The 15,368-nt window shown below is 39.5% G+C and overlaps 1 protein-coding gene across 3 annotated transcripts in view; it reads left to right on the plus strand.

The window, feature by feature from the left end:
* Positions 1 to 15,368, plus strand: part of nrxn1a (neurexin 1a) — a 1,567,205-nt gene that overhangs the window by 1,524,925 nt on the left and 26,912 nt on the right. For all 3 annotated transcript variants that reach the window (XM_048601292.1, XM_048601293.1, XM_048601291.1), the window contains one exon: positions 14,458 to 14,545. In XM_048601292.1, coding sequence (XP_048457249.1) covers positions 14,458 to 14,545 — 88 coding nt within the window. The remainder of the gene's footprint in view (positions 1 to 14,457; positions 14,546 to 15,368) is intronic.

The following is a 15,368-nucleotide window of genomic DNA, read 5'->3' on the forward strand; positions in this document are numbered from 1 at the left end:
ACACCTTGTTATCTCAGTTTATCTTTTGTCATGTATTTGACGATAAATGAGAAAATAGTTAAATGCTGAGTTAAAATTATTAGAAAGTTGGCTCATTGCAATCTTATTAACCATTCTGGAAACAAAGGAAAACAGAATGGTAACCTCCTTACCAGTACAGAGTTTATTGGGAGTTCTTTGTGGAAAGAACATTTTTAAAAATAAAATATATGTATGTATATATATGATAGACATTATATGTAGCCACACTCACTATGTGTACTTCTGCTTATAAAAGTTCTAACAGTGAAACCAAAAAAAAATTCCCTTCATTCCGATTCTTCGAAAATTGAGGCATATTATTGCTTAACCTACATGGTCACCTATATTGAAAGTAAGAATAAACACATCTGATTTACACCGTGCAGAAAATACTTTGTGGCTAGGTCTAGGAACAATCGTGCTCTCTGGATCTAATTATATTTCCCCTTAATTGTTTTCTCTTCACCCAGATACAATTTTGCTTTATTTCTTAAACTGAGTTTAATTTTGTTTGTCATCACAAAATAAGGGAATGAAGTGTTAGTAAAATTGTGTGACAATCAAGGCAAACATCCTTTATCAGAACTGAAATGAGAAAAGAACAAAACGTAGATAGAACAAGAGTAGGATCCTCCTACTATCCACTTTTTCAATGATAATTTCAGTGTACAAAAATCCTACCAATCTCTCTCTTGACGACACTCATTAACTGAGTATCATCAGTTCTCGGGGAGTAAAGAAGAGAGAATGAAGAAAATTCACATTTGAATCCTAAGTGGCTAACTCATGACACTTAGACTGTGATACTTAGTTGTCGACCTCCTAGCGAGGAACAACAGCCTCTACCATTGACCCTGCTGAGCTTCTGTAGAATTTTGCATGCTTTACTGAGGTCAAATAACATTGATCTCATTACTGTTATTATTCCAAATTCTAGTGAAGATAAACCTTTTCTACTCAGTCACCCCTCAGAGTAAATCCCCTCACCTCTTAAACCTTCACTGCATTCCCTCAGCAAATATGTACTTCTTTAGGTATATTTCTTTCTCTTTTAAATATTTATCGGTCTGCATTTCCAGCATTTCTTCTCTTTGTCTTGAGCATTCTTGATTTTTTTTCACCTCTTTTGTTTCTGCTTCTTGCATTTCTTCATTTATCAATTTTCTTAAAATGCTTGGATTTAATGATAATGCAAGCTCACAGAAACAAAGATACACTAAAGGAAAGAATAACATCCTAGTCCTTGGGTTAACCTCCACCTTTGTTCCAAAATAAATCTGTACTATTCTTCCCCACCACAAAGCCTGCACAGCTGCATCTCAAATGGAAATATCCTGCTGAAAACATATTACCATAAGACAGCTGCTCCTGACTCCCACATTGTGAGGTCAAAGTGTAACAAATATTTTAAAGTTTGACTTCACAAACTGCTTGCGAAATAACCCTGCAAAACCTGCCAAAACCCTATGGATCCCAAGGCCAGAAATTTAAGGGCACATCCATGGAACTGTTCGAAATGCTCAGTGTACAGAATGAACAATTCTGAAGTCTTCTAGAGGACAGGATTTACAAAAGAAGATTGCAGAGTTTTGATTAATTTTAATGCATTGAATTTGACCTATTGGAGTCAACAAAAGGATACCATTCTTTTAATAACTGATTGGATATTATTTCTTAACAACATCTTATTTCTTTTTGAGATTTTTTAATAAAAATGATGGACAGATTTTGCAGCACTGTTTGAATTATCAGGATTCTTTCCTCGATGAAATTAATTAAATTCATTACGTGGAGCTTTGTGTGATCGTTACAATGGTGTAATGTGAATATTTGTATTAACTGAAATAACCTTGATCTTCCACCAAAGAACAGAATACCTTAGCCCTCACAGAACGTTAATAGATCATTGAATTTCATCATGGTTGTGACCAAATGCCATGATCAGATTATTTTTCTGACAATGCTCAATATTAATACTTATAACCAAACCTGTCAAAATATTCGACCTGTTCTCAATCCCAGAGTGTTTTTTTTACAGAGTACTTTAGTAAAAAATGTGTTGTGAAGTTCCCATTCTGACCTACAGCAGAAAATATGAATTCAGAAAATAAATATTCATTCAAACTATCTCTCAGAACTAAGTGGCTTTTATAAAACATCTTTAATGTAACAATATATTCCAATGAACACAAAGATCTTTTTGGTTTTCAAAAGTTATACTAACATAAGTGATGTTGAACACAAATATTTGTGTTTTGTTTTGTGAGATAAATAGCCTAGCTGTGACATTTGGGCACATTATTGTGAAAAGTCCCTTTCAATGCAAAAAATGGTAACTTATAATTATTTTTAATCAAGCTGTTTGAATATCTTATGATAATCCGTGGCATGTGGGACTCAAAATCCCAGACTATCAGCCCTAGAGATAGGGACAATACTCTTGCACCGGAACGGATACTTCCATCTCCGGATTTAGTAGCCTCCTAACATGCCATGTAATCCTTCAGAGATAGTAGGAATTGCAGATGTTGGAGTCAGAGATAACCCAGTGTGGAACTGGAGGAACACAGCAGGCCAGGAAGCATCATAGGAACCGGAAAGTTGACATTTCAGGTTGGGACCCTTCTTCAGAAATGGGGAGGGTGAAGGGAGTTGGGAAATAAATCGAGAGAGGAAGAGTGGGACTGGGGAAGGTAGGTGGGATGATGATAAGTGAGTGTAGATAGGGAGTGGTGGGAATTGGTAAATTAGGATTTTAAATGCAAAGCAAAACAGACTATTTGCGATTACACAAGGTGAATTTTCATGATACAATTTACATCATGGCAGTGATTCCTCAATTTCAGCAGACAACAAGGTGCAGGGCTGGATGAACACAGCAGACCAAGCAGCATCATAGGAGCAGAAAGGCTGACGTTTCGGGCCTAGACCCTAAATTTCAGCAGATTTCTTTACACATAATTTAGTGAAGCTCCAACACGTTTCTCTGTTGTTCCTTGCTTTTTGCAATCATTTTTATGGCTCTGGAAAAATACATGCTGATTTTTCTTTGGTAGCAACAGCCAAAGAGTTCAGTGTTCAAGATGTCGGTTTGAAAGCAGTGGTTTCTTCACCAATTCAATAACATTTCAGCAACAGCACAGCCAAGGTGCTCAGCTCTTCCACCTCCTCTCTGCCTGGATTTGCCCAGCCCACAGGCTGATGTCTCCACAGCACCCTGATTGATCAACCTATGATCCCCAGACTGACCATAAGACCATAAGAAATAGGAACAGAATTAGGCCATTCGACACTTCGAAACTGCTCCACCATTCCATAAGCTCATGGCTGATCTGAACTCCTGTCGGGATTCTGGTTTGCGATCAGGAATTTGCTGATTTTTGGGCATGTTCGAATCACACTCAGATCCCTGGTTCTGACAATGGACTTTATATAAGGAATGTGAAGGCACTAGACAGGTGTTTCAGGGCAAAGAATCTCAGAGTTTATTAAATACGAAGGTGATTATATCACAAGAAATAAAAAGGCAAAAGTAATAAACAGAAATAACACAAAGGTGAATAACTTACAAGAGATAAAAAGGCAAGTTCAAAACAGTGAAACTGACACTATCAGTTATTAACTTCAATCTGGTTTGACAACTTGAATTTTCTTACTTTGTGGTGGTTTTTTGAGCCGGTTTTCACCTCAGGATGTGCCTGAGGCCTTGTCAGTCATATAGATGGCTCTCGGAGGTCGTCGGCCATCAGATCTGCTGGTTGTGGTCGGTTGCCATTGGTTCCCCTGGTACAGAACAGCCCTGTATCAGTAGGTTTCAGGGAGATAGCTGTGTAGATAGTTCTCGGGAGAGTAGCTGTCTGGGATCCCTCTTCTGTTGGTAGCTGTGGGAATGGCTCTCTCTCTCTCTCTCTCCCAGATCAGGTCCGGCAGTTATACAGACTCTGTGCTGTGTTATCACCTCATAAATCTGTGTTATCCATTGTGTTTCTGTTGTCCCCTTTGTGGTGAATTGACTTCCTGATAGTTCAGATTAGGTGTAAATGTATTTTGATTAAGTAGAATGTCCAGTATTTTTGTGAATGAATATTAATTGAAATTGAATGCCTTGGTATCTGTAAAAGCTCCATAACGTCTGTGCTAAAAGCTGGTTTCTTAGGTCTGGTTAATTGTTCTTTTAGAGTTGAGGTGTGAATTGGATTTTCAGGGTGAACAATGGTTCCAAGCAGCTATCTCTGTCTATATAACTTTCCCAGAACTGAGCCCAGCTGCCTTTTTCTTAGCTTTTAAAAGTTATTTGCAAAGTCCAGAATTTTGGTCCAGTATTTCAGAACATGGGGATTTTTGCTTAATCCAACACTCCTTACATCTGCTTTCCTGCCTTTTTCCCATAACCCTTGATTCCCCTACTGATCAAGAATCTATCTATTTTAACCTGAAATGTACGTACAGACCCTGCCCCCATAACTGTCTGTGGTAAGGAGTTCCAAAGACACTCAACCCTGAGAAATAACAAGGTGTAGAGCTGGATGAACACAGCAGGCCAAGCAGCATCATAGGAGCAGGAAGGCTGACATTTCAGGCCTAGACCCTTCGTCAGAAATGGGGGAGGGGAAGGGGATTCTGAAATAACTAGAGAGAGAGGGTCAGGCGGATAGAAGATGGATAAAGGAGAAGATAGGTGGAGAGGAGACAGACAGGTTGAAGAGGCGGGGGTGGAGCCAATAAAGGTGAGTGTAGGTGTGGAGTTAGGGAGGGGATAGGTCAGTCCAGGGAGGACGGACAGGTCAAGGGGGCGGGATGAGGCTAGTAGGTAGGAGATGGGGGTGGGGCTTGAGGTGGGAGGAGGGAATAGGTGGGAGGAAGGATGGGTTAGGGAGGTGGGCTGGTTTTGGGATGCGGTTGGGGGAGGGGAGATTTTGAAGTTTGTGAAGTCCACATTGATACCATTGGGCTCTAGGGTTCCCAAACGAAATATGAGGTGCTCAACGCTCAGAAAAGCGATTTCTTCTCATCTCAGATGCAAAGTGGCACCTTTTTAGGTCCTAGTGTCTGCTATTGAGGGAAAACGTCCTCTCAGCATTTTAACCCTGTCAAGTCCCTTAAAAGTCCTATATGTTTCAATGAGATCACCTAATTGCACTTGACCTGTAGGACTGACCATGGCCCAATCCCTGGTGTGTACTGTGGCTGGTGGAGGAGCAGCATGGATGTTTACTTATGAACAAACTCATTCAATCAGTTATCTGCAGTTAGAAGAATATTTTGCTATATTACCACTAGAAGTGACAAACCTGTTCTTCGCCCACCCTCGTAGCTTTAGATTCTTTAATTAGTTTCCATACTTGAATTTAAATTATTTTATATGAACTAAAATCTATCTTTTTAAATTTCCCTTTAGAGAAATGAAACCTATGACATTTTTGTCTGTTGCCGACGAGAGAAAGTTTTCAGAAAAGCTGAATTCTCCCACTATCAAAACCTTACTTTTGCAATGTGATTTTATCTTCTACTACTTTTATTTGTCTAATTTATTGTTTAATAGCAAGCCTCAATCTGCTCCCATACAGCAATGAAATTTCAATATGTGCAAAGTAAAGCGATTTTGAACAGCCACCAATATTTTCCCTTTGATGAGTTTGTAAGGTCAAAGTACAGTTGATAAAGCCTATTTGTAAAGTACTAGTATCCTCCTTTCAGATGTTAAAAGATTTTGATGTCTCTTTTGGTCTCATTTGAAATGAAACACTTTGAGATATGATGGATCATTTACAGGAAACCCTTTGACATTTGAAACGTTAAATGTATACAAAAATCTAAATTTAAAAGTAGCTGGCTGTTTTGTGTTCATTAATTGAAATATAAGATTGAAACTAAGTTCAGTTTGAACAGCTTGTCAATATCTATCATTTGAATCTTTTAAATGCTTGCCCAATGTTCTTTGTTTCAAAAATTTAAGGATGGTGCAAGAGTTTAGGAATCAGATAATGACAGGAGGCTGGAAGAACACAGCAGGCCAGGTAGCATCTAGGAAAGGAGCAGTCAACGTTTCGGGTATTACCCTTTGAGCCTGCTCTGCCATTCATTATGATTATGGCTGATCATCTAACTCAATAGCCTGTTGCTACTTTTCTCCAATATCCTTTCATTCCTTTAGCCCCAAGTTCTATGTCTAACTCCTTCTTGAAATCATATAGTTTTAACCTTGACTACTTTCTGTGGTAGCAAATCTCACTACTCTCTGAGTGAAGATGTTTCTCCTCATCTCTGTCTTAAATAGTTTACCTCGTGTCCTTAGACTGTGATCCAGTTTCTGCTCTCCATCTAGCATGTCTAGTGCAGTCAGAATTTTATAGGTTTCTATGAGATCCCCCCCTCATTCTTCTGAACTCTGGTGAATATAGTCCTAACCGATTCAACCACTCCTCAAACATCAGCCCCGCCACTGTAGGAATCAGTCTAGTAAACCTTGAATGAACTCCCTTTAAAGCAAGAACATCTTCCTCAGATAAAGAGACCAAAACTCCACACAACATCTTAGGCGTGGTCTCATCAAGGTCCTGTTTCATTGCAGCAAGACATCCCCACTTCCTGAACTCTCACTATAATGGCCAACATACCATTTGTCTTCTTTATTGCCTGCTGTACTGCATGCTTACCTTCAGCGACTGGAGTATATGACACTCAGGTCTCATTGCACATTTCTCTCTCTTAATTTATAGCCATTGAGATATTAATATGCTTTCCTGATTTTGCTACCAAAGTGCACATTTATGCACATTATACTGAACCTGCTATGCATTTGTCCACTCACTCAACTTGGTCCAAACCACACTGAAGCATCTCTGCATCCTCCACACAGCTCACCCTCCCACCCAGCTTTAACATAAACATTATATATTTCAAACGGATATCAGAGATTGTAAACAAAAGGAATTTTTTAGACAAAAAGCTTTCTGATGAGTATGAGCATGTTAGGATAAGAAATAATGAAGGTTATTGAATGTGAGTTCTTTTACCAACAAAAATTAAAGAACCTTTTGCAAGCCAGGAATTGTATAGGCCCGATGCGCTCTAAAGTTTATTTTAAGTTAACTTTACAATTTGCCTAGATGCTGCAATTGTGAAAAAAAAACCCATATAGTGCAATTTTCAATTTTCCTTTACCGATCATTCTTACTGGAAGTACCAAAATTCAAATGCTTTTTGATGAATTATGTACAATAGTCACTGAATCTATTCCCGTTACTTTTGTATTGAAGTTGTTAGAACTAATTTTGTGACATTTAACAGAGAAAGGTCACTTTCAATTTGATATTGATACTTCTTTTTTGAGTTCCAGGAGACTGCCATGAATGAATTGTTTCCAACATTTATACCATTAAAGCCAACTCCCTTATCCTGCACCCATTTGGAACTAGATTCCAAAAAAAATCAAGGCACTCATGTCATAAAAAGGCTTCTTTTTCTGTCACTGTATCTAATTTGATTATTTTATGGTGTGGTCAGGAAAGTTAAATTTTAAGAAACTAGCCTGGATATTTGCCATGACAAAGCGTGTTTAATTGCCATGAAAATACCGCAAGGAGTCAGCACCGTTCCTTCACCGTCACTGATACAAAATCCTGAAATTCCCTCCCTAAGAGCATTGTGGATCAATCCATAACATCTGGACTACATTGTTCAAGATGTCAGCTCACCATCACTTTCGCAAGGGAACTAGGGATGGGTGATAAATGCTAGCCAGCTAGTAATGCCCACATCCTATGACTGAATATAAATGAAATATTGCATGGTTCAGGGTTGAGCAGGCAATCAAGTAGTTGATGTTATAAAAATTTTTATCTTTCTGTCACTGTATCTAATTTGATATGTAGCATTGAGGGGGAGGAAGTGGGAGTGTCAGAGGTGAGGGCTGGGGGCAAGACTTATGTTTTCCTCATTTTGGAGAGGCGAGGTTCCTCATTTGATTGGTCCCAGGATACCACTGGTAGAGGTAAGTCATCACTTGGGAAAGGTAAGGCATTCTTTGCTGAGGTGGGGCACCCTTTGGAGCTGTGTAAATGTATGCACAGTACTGTTAGGAAAGGAGATACAAGACTTTGCAGCCACAGTGGAAGTACATCAATGCCGCTCCAACTCAGAGTGGTGTGTGACTGGAGGGGAACCTGCATGTGGTGATGTTCTCGTGCTTTGCTCACCTGTCCTTCTGGGTAGCAGTTTGGAAAATGCTATTGAAGGAATGTTGATGAACAACTGATTTCCCAAATAACATTCTCAAAAATGAAGTCTATTCATGGACAGCTCCAACAGCTTATAGAATGAAAATATTTGTAGACGTAAGAGATTAAACATAAAATATTGAACACAAAGGTAAAATGTTTATCTTCATAAGGAATTGGTTGACTTCTGATTGAATTGGATATGTTTTCAATCTAATGAGAGTAATTTTTTTCAATGATTATAGCAATAGAATTATAACTCAGAAGGCTGACAGAAAATAAAGTCATTCTCATATTGGATATTAGATGAGTTGGCATAGAAAGGGAAGGGCAGAAGGTGGTGAAAGCAGGAGTTAGCACTGAGTTGGCTTTGGGCCATTAAAGGGCCGTGACAATCATATTGGGGCATATGGGGTATGAGGGTGATGGGTAGATACAGACATAGATTGGGCAGGGTTATAAGGGCTTAAGAAGCTGGGTGCAGGGCATTGGTTAACATGGATGGGCATGGAAAGTTAGGGAATGAGTACAGGAGGGACGCTTTATGTTTTGGTATTTAATTTTTAAATTTTGAACAGCACTGGAACCCCAAGGCAGGCTTTCAACACAACCTGTCTCAAAACCTACCTGTCTCCTGTACTCTTCCCTGGATGCCTGGCCCAGCCCAACCCACCAGAACAAAATTGGGAAGAGTGGTGGTCATTTTTAAAGGTCAGGTTTACAGACTTGGGATTTCTCCCGACTCTGTGCACTTGATCCAGGAATGAAAACCAGGGCTGTTGTTCCTTGATTCCATTCATTTCAGGTTTGAAACACTGCTACTTCTCTTTTCTCAAACAGAGATAGTAAGACAAATTGCTTTCATGAGTGGCTGTCTTTTCCTTTTCTTTGTAGTTGAACAATGAAAAAAGCTGCTGGGGGTTTGTTCATAACTCATTTTCTGTTCATATCACAGATTATTAATACTGAAGTGAAGTGATGAGGCTTGCTGGCTGTAACAAGGTTCCTACTTACATGTGAACTCTTTCTTATACAGCCATGCATCGGTTTTAATGTGAGGAAGGTGATAAACACCAGGGAAAGCAAATCAAAGATCAAGATTGATTTATGTGACATATCTGAGGTTCCCTGTTCAACTATTTCAACAACCAGTCATACAGATCAGGTTCATATACAGTAAATTAAATTGAAATTACACTGTGTTGGATGGAAAATTGCTCAGTTAATCTACTCCTTCAAAATGAAATTTGTTTTTTTTCTCCTCCCCATGTGAACTGCATTCTAATTTTTTTTTGCACACCTGACTGGTTTGTGCCTGAATTTTCAATGGTACTTTGAGCTTTTTCTGTCCATTTTTACATGTTAACTTTGATGCACACAGGAAAGGTGGACTCAACACTTAGCATTCTGTTACCTGTCGACACTCATAAGGTTCAAAAAGAAATTCAAACTTGCAATTAATTGTTGAAAAGGAAGTCATTTTAAGTTATTTTACTGCAACAAATGATTCAAAACAATTTTAACTAAATGTTATCCTTGAAGGGCATTTTACAGAAAGAAACATTGCTCTTTTATACTTATCTCACTCGCTATAGACTTAAACTGATATAGGTAACAGTCCATTGGTCTGCCTAATTTCCAATGGGTTCATGATTTCCTGTTTTGCTGAGGAGTGACGTTGAGTGACCTTCTCAAGTCAATTCCCTCAGATTTTGGAGAGTTTCCCACTACCAACAAGATAGTTCACTCTGATGATTTTCCTTTCCCCTTGGCCATGCCAGGATGAATCCTCCCTGATTCTTTCGATGTTGAGGGTTACATTGCTTTGACTAGAGATTGTCTCTAGATTTGATAGCTCATAAAAGACCTGCATCCTCTTCGCTGACCACACCAACTGTTTTTTCTTTCCCCTCTCTTTTATTTTTTTTGAAGCCCGCAAGTGTATATACTGCTCGCAGAGCTGCCCTTGCCCTTCTTCCTAGGTGTGAAAATTTCACACTTTGCTCAGTCAGTCCCTTGACAAAGCCAGGCTTGTTGCTGGGCAGAATTTGAATTAGTCGCATAACCTTCTTCATTTTAACATACATTTAAAGACACACTCCAAAATATAATTTCATAACTCTAATAATTGAAAAAATTGTTTAAATTAAGGCTGCTCTTTTGTAATTATGCCATTTTTGATTCTTCCATTGCATCCTAGTTCTCTGCATTGAAGAAGTGACAAATCCTACTGAGTATGCAATTTATTCAAAAGTCGCTTCATTGTGCTCAGTTTATGTTAGGCATAGTATTGCTGAGTGTATCTGATCTTAATGATAAATTCTTTGCCTCTTTTAAAATAACAGGGAAAATAGCTCGTATGTTTGGACACGGAGTTCACAGTGCCTATTCTAATTCACAGTCTGATGTTAAGAACTAAATTGTTTTAGAAGATAATCTGCTTGCATTGAAAAAAAAATTGTTTTAGAAAATTTCTGATAAAATCAACAAGTAACAGCATTGGGAAATGGCAACAGACATAACTTCTGAAAGATACACTGCAATGGGAGATATTGGACCAGATTTTGCACTGTTCTTCAGACATTTATTTACTAATATGATATCTGTAGGTATTTTGCACAGTAAGCCAATTATCCAAAAAACCTTCTGCAAGGAATCTGGGACCTTAGGGTGGCACAGTGGCTCAGTGGTGAGCACTGCTGCTTCACAGTACCAGGTTTGATTCCAGCCTCGGACAGCTGTCTGTGTGGTGTTTGCATGTTTTCCCTTTGTCTGCCTGGGTTTCCTCCAGGTGTTCTGGTTTCCTCCCACAGATCAAAGATGTGCGGGTTAGGTGGTTTGGACATGGTAAATTGCCCACAGTGTCCAAAGATTTGCATGCCAGGTCGATTAGCCATGGGAAACGCAGGGTTACAGGGAAAGAGTGATGGGCCAAATGGCCTGCTTCCACACTATAAGGATTCTATGAGAATGAACAAGCAACTATGCATCTCCTTAAACAATCAGATTGAAGAATTGTTAATGAATAGCAGAGGTTGAACCAGGGAGTATCAGTTAGTATTGTTAATCCAATATCAAATACTGTATAGGAAGCAAAATAATGAGGGTGAAAGAAAGAAAGAAGTGAGAGAAATAAAAACCCATTATTTTTAAACCTCCAACAATCATGAATATCTGGAGGAATTAACCTCCAAATTAGTATAAATTACTCTGTGAGGTTGTTGATAAATACATAAGAGCATCTGAAGAGCATCCCATCCAGACCTATCCCCCTACCCTAACCCTGTAACTCTGCATTTCCCATGGCTAATCCACCTAATTTACACCTCCCTGAACACTATGGGCAATTTAGCATGGCCAATCCACCCAACCTGCACATCTTTGGACTGTGCGAGGAAACCGGAGCACCCGAAGGAAACCCACACAGACACAGGGAGAACGTGCAAATTCCACACAGACAGTTGCCCGAGGGTGGAATTGAAACTGGGTCCCTGGCGGTGTGAGGTAACAGTGCTAATCACTGAGCCACTGTGCCAATTTCAGGGGAACTTGGAGGTGGTGGTGTTCCCGTGCATCTGTTGATGGAATTGGTCATGGTTTGAAAGATACTGTCTAAGCAATCTGGATGATACAAACTGCTCCTACTCAGTATCAGTCGTGGAGGGAATGAATGTTTATGGATATGCTGCCAATCAAGTGGGCGCTTTGGCCTGGTTACTGTCCAGCTTCTTGAGTGTTGTTGAAACTGTGCTCATCCAGGCAAGTAAGTTTACTCCACCACACTCGTTACTTTATCTTGTACATGGTGGACAGGCTTTGAGGAGTCAGCAGATGAGTTACTCGCTTCAGGATTCCTAGCCTCTGACTTGCTGTTGGAGCCATTGGATCTGTACGGGTAGTCCAGTTAAGTTTCTGGTCGATTATAACCCGAGGATGTGATAGCAGGGAATTTAATGATGGTACTGCCATTGAATTTAAGGGAGGATGGTTGAGATGGTCATTGCAGGCATTTGTGTGGCCTGACCTGCCACAATTCAGCCCAAGCCTGTGTGTATATCTGAGGAATTGTGAATGGTGCAGAAAATTGTGGTATCATTCATTCACATCCCCATTTCTGACCGTATAATGGAGGGGAGGTTTGATGAGTATTATTTGCTTCACTGCTATTTCTACAGGAAAATCTGGTCCAAGGTGTACAATTCTGAAGGGGCTTGAAAGGCAGAGCGAAGAAGTTGTTTCAGTTGGTCAGGGAATCCAAAACAGAGCCTCCATATTACAATTAGGGGCATTCATTTAGGATTGAGATGTGGCATAATTTCTTCACTCAGAAGGAGTGTGAACCTTTGGAATTCTCTACCCCTGAGGATTGTCGATGCTATAATCCAAGATAGCAACAATCAACAATGATCTCATGGTCATCAGTAGATTCTTAATTCCAGGTTTTTTTTTGTTGAATTAAAATTCCACCATCTGCTGAGGCAAGATTCAAACCCGGGTCCCCAGAACATTAGCTGAGTTTCTGGATCAATTGTCAAGCAATAATACCACTAAGCGTTCGTCGTCAATGCTGTAACCCCCCAAGTGGTTTCAGAAGACAGCTCATTGCCACCTTCTCAAGGCCACCTCGGGATGGGCAATAAATGCAGGCCAGCCAACAATGTCCACATCCCACAAATTAATTTTAAAAATCACGAACGATATCTAAAGCCATGATAAGTAGGTGCTTGGCTCCTCAGGAAACCAAGGGATGTAGGGAAGAGGTGGAAAAGTAAATTTGAAATCCACGATCAGCCATGATCATATTACATAGTGGAGCAGGCTCAACATGCTAAGTGGTGTACATATGCTCCTATTTCTTGTGGCCCAGTAAGTCAGAAACTAAGGCCTGAATATTCACTACTGAGTCAGGAGTCGATATATTTGAAGTTGATTGGAAGTTGTGCTGCTGGAATACTTGCATAGACCCTTTATGGGGACCATCTGTGTTTGTTTTTGTGCACAAAATTTCTTGAATTCAAATGTAGATCCAGATATTTGTTTACACTATCCATGGTTAATTGGTCTCGCTGTGAGAGCAGTTTGATTTTGCATAAACAATGTACAGAACACTTGTCCTTAATTCCTAAGCCACTTGCAATTTACAAATAAAAGCAGAAAGTGCTGTAGAAACTCAGCAGGTCTGGCTGCATCTGCCAAAAGAGAAGCAGAGTTAATATTTGAGTCCAGAGACATTTTTTTCGAATTGAAAGCAACTGGGAATGCAGGGTATTTTATGCTGTTGAGAGGGGGTGAGGTATTGGAGGGAGTGAACAGAATACATAGAGACAGTGACAACAAGGTGCAGAGCTGGATGAACACAGCAGGCCAAGCAGCATCACAGGAGCAGAAAGGCTGAAGTTTCGGGCCTAGACCCTTCATCAGAGACAGTGCCTGGAGAGGGAGAGAGAGAGAGAAATAAAAGGAGACGCAAACAAAAGGATTGTTGATGAAAAGCTGAGAAGGAGATAAGTGGTGGGTAGAGTACTAATGAGAACTGTGAATTGTGGAAAATGAGTTGGCTGTGCTGGGATCAACCCATAACAAACCTGAGGTGTGTAGGTCGGTTAGGAACATGGAGGAGGTTCTTCAAATTCCACAATTATTAAACTCCATATTGAGTCCTGAAGGAAATTTACAGATGTTTGGCCTTTACAACAGACTCCTTTTACTTCACGTAAACTGGATGAGCTTTCATCGGAACTCCCTTTGAAACCACATTACTAAGCCAGAATTTAGTGTTGAGAATCTTCCCTGTATTGGAAAATAGAGCGTATGTTCTGCATTCTAATCTCTCTATGACCTGCCATTAAAGAAAGATGTATTTCTGCTGCTGAACATTACAATTGTCTGTAAGACTTCTGAAATGCTCTTTGTTTATGTTTATCATCACTCGCTTGAGAAATCTTCAGCACTGACAATGGTTTGTTACACATTGGAGGTTCTGAGCAATTTAACAGCACTTACACGAAAGAGGAATATAACATTTGATTGAGATTGTTTGTGTTGAATTAAGGATAATGACATTTTTTTAAAAATTGACTATGAATCACAACACAAATGTTGAAACTTTTTCAATTATAGATAGTCTGCTGGTTTTTTAAATTGTTATCTGTTGTAAATAAGTCATAATATTCGGAACAAAAAGGCACTGAGTTTTAGCTCTCTTTTTACACCACAGAGCACAGATGATCTATTGGTTGCATCTGCTGAATGTCCAAGCGATGATGAGGACATTGATGAATGTGAGCCAAGCTCAGGTGGGTTAGGTGAGTCCATTTTTATTACTTTCTACTCAATGTTTCTGAAACTGCATGCTTTGTATGTCTGCTTAATCAATGGAAGGGGTTTCATTGTTTGGTCACTGTAGGTGTTAAAGGGCTTAGTGTAGGTCTGTAGACAGGAACTCTTACTGCATTGCATCTACAAATCTAAGGAAAAATGTGATACCTCAGCCAATATTGTTATAGGCAATCCAACACCACACTGTCTATGCCATTATTCTGACAGCCAGTGAGTTTAAAATGGGGGTGAGATGTGAGATAGACTTAAACAAAGTCTATTTACTTTGCAAGCAGTGTCTGTTTGAACAGCACATTGCAGCAAACGGTATACAAAGGCTATTTGAAGAATGTGTCCACAAAACAGCAAACAACCTCATGATCAAAACTGTAGCCACTTAGCCTGATTTAAAAAAAGAAAGTGAACTCCCTACTAAAGTGGAGTGATTGAGAGATAGTTACATGTTACAACTGATCTTTCTCTACACATTGCAGTGAGTGTAGTGCACTTGCATACAAATTGTGTGTAAAATCAATCCCAATCACTAACAGCAGTGCAGTCTCTAGGCTTATTACCCAATCTATCTCCATTCCAGCTGAGAACAATGGCATCACCATATCTGCCAACACATCCATACATTCAAAGGCCCAGCTCAGTAAATTTTCTGGTCGTAGGCATGAACAACTCTTAGATTCATGAATCAAGGTGGAACATATGATGCAACACATTAAAACAAGCATACCTTTCTCTGTACACACATACAAACGTTCTGAGAATTATACAAAGATAACACAGTGAGGAGCTGGAGGA

Source organism: Rhincodon typus, chromosome 9 (assembly GCF_021869965.1).
Source record: "Rhincodon typus isolate 14 chromosome 9, sRhiTyp1.1, whole genome shotgun sequence".
NCBI classification, from domain to species: Eukaryota; Metazoa; Chordata; class Chondrichthyes; order Orectolobiformes; family Rhincodontidae; genus Rhincodon; species Rhincodon typus.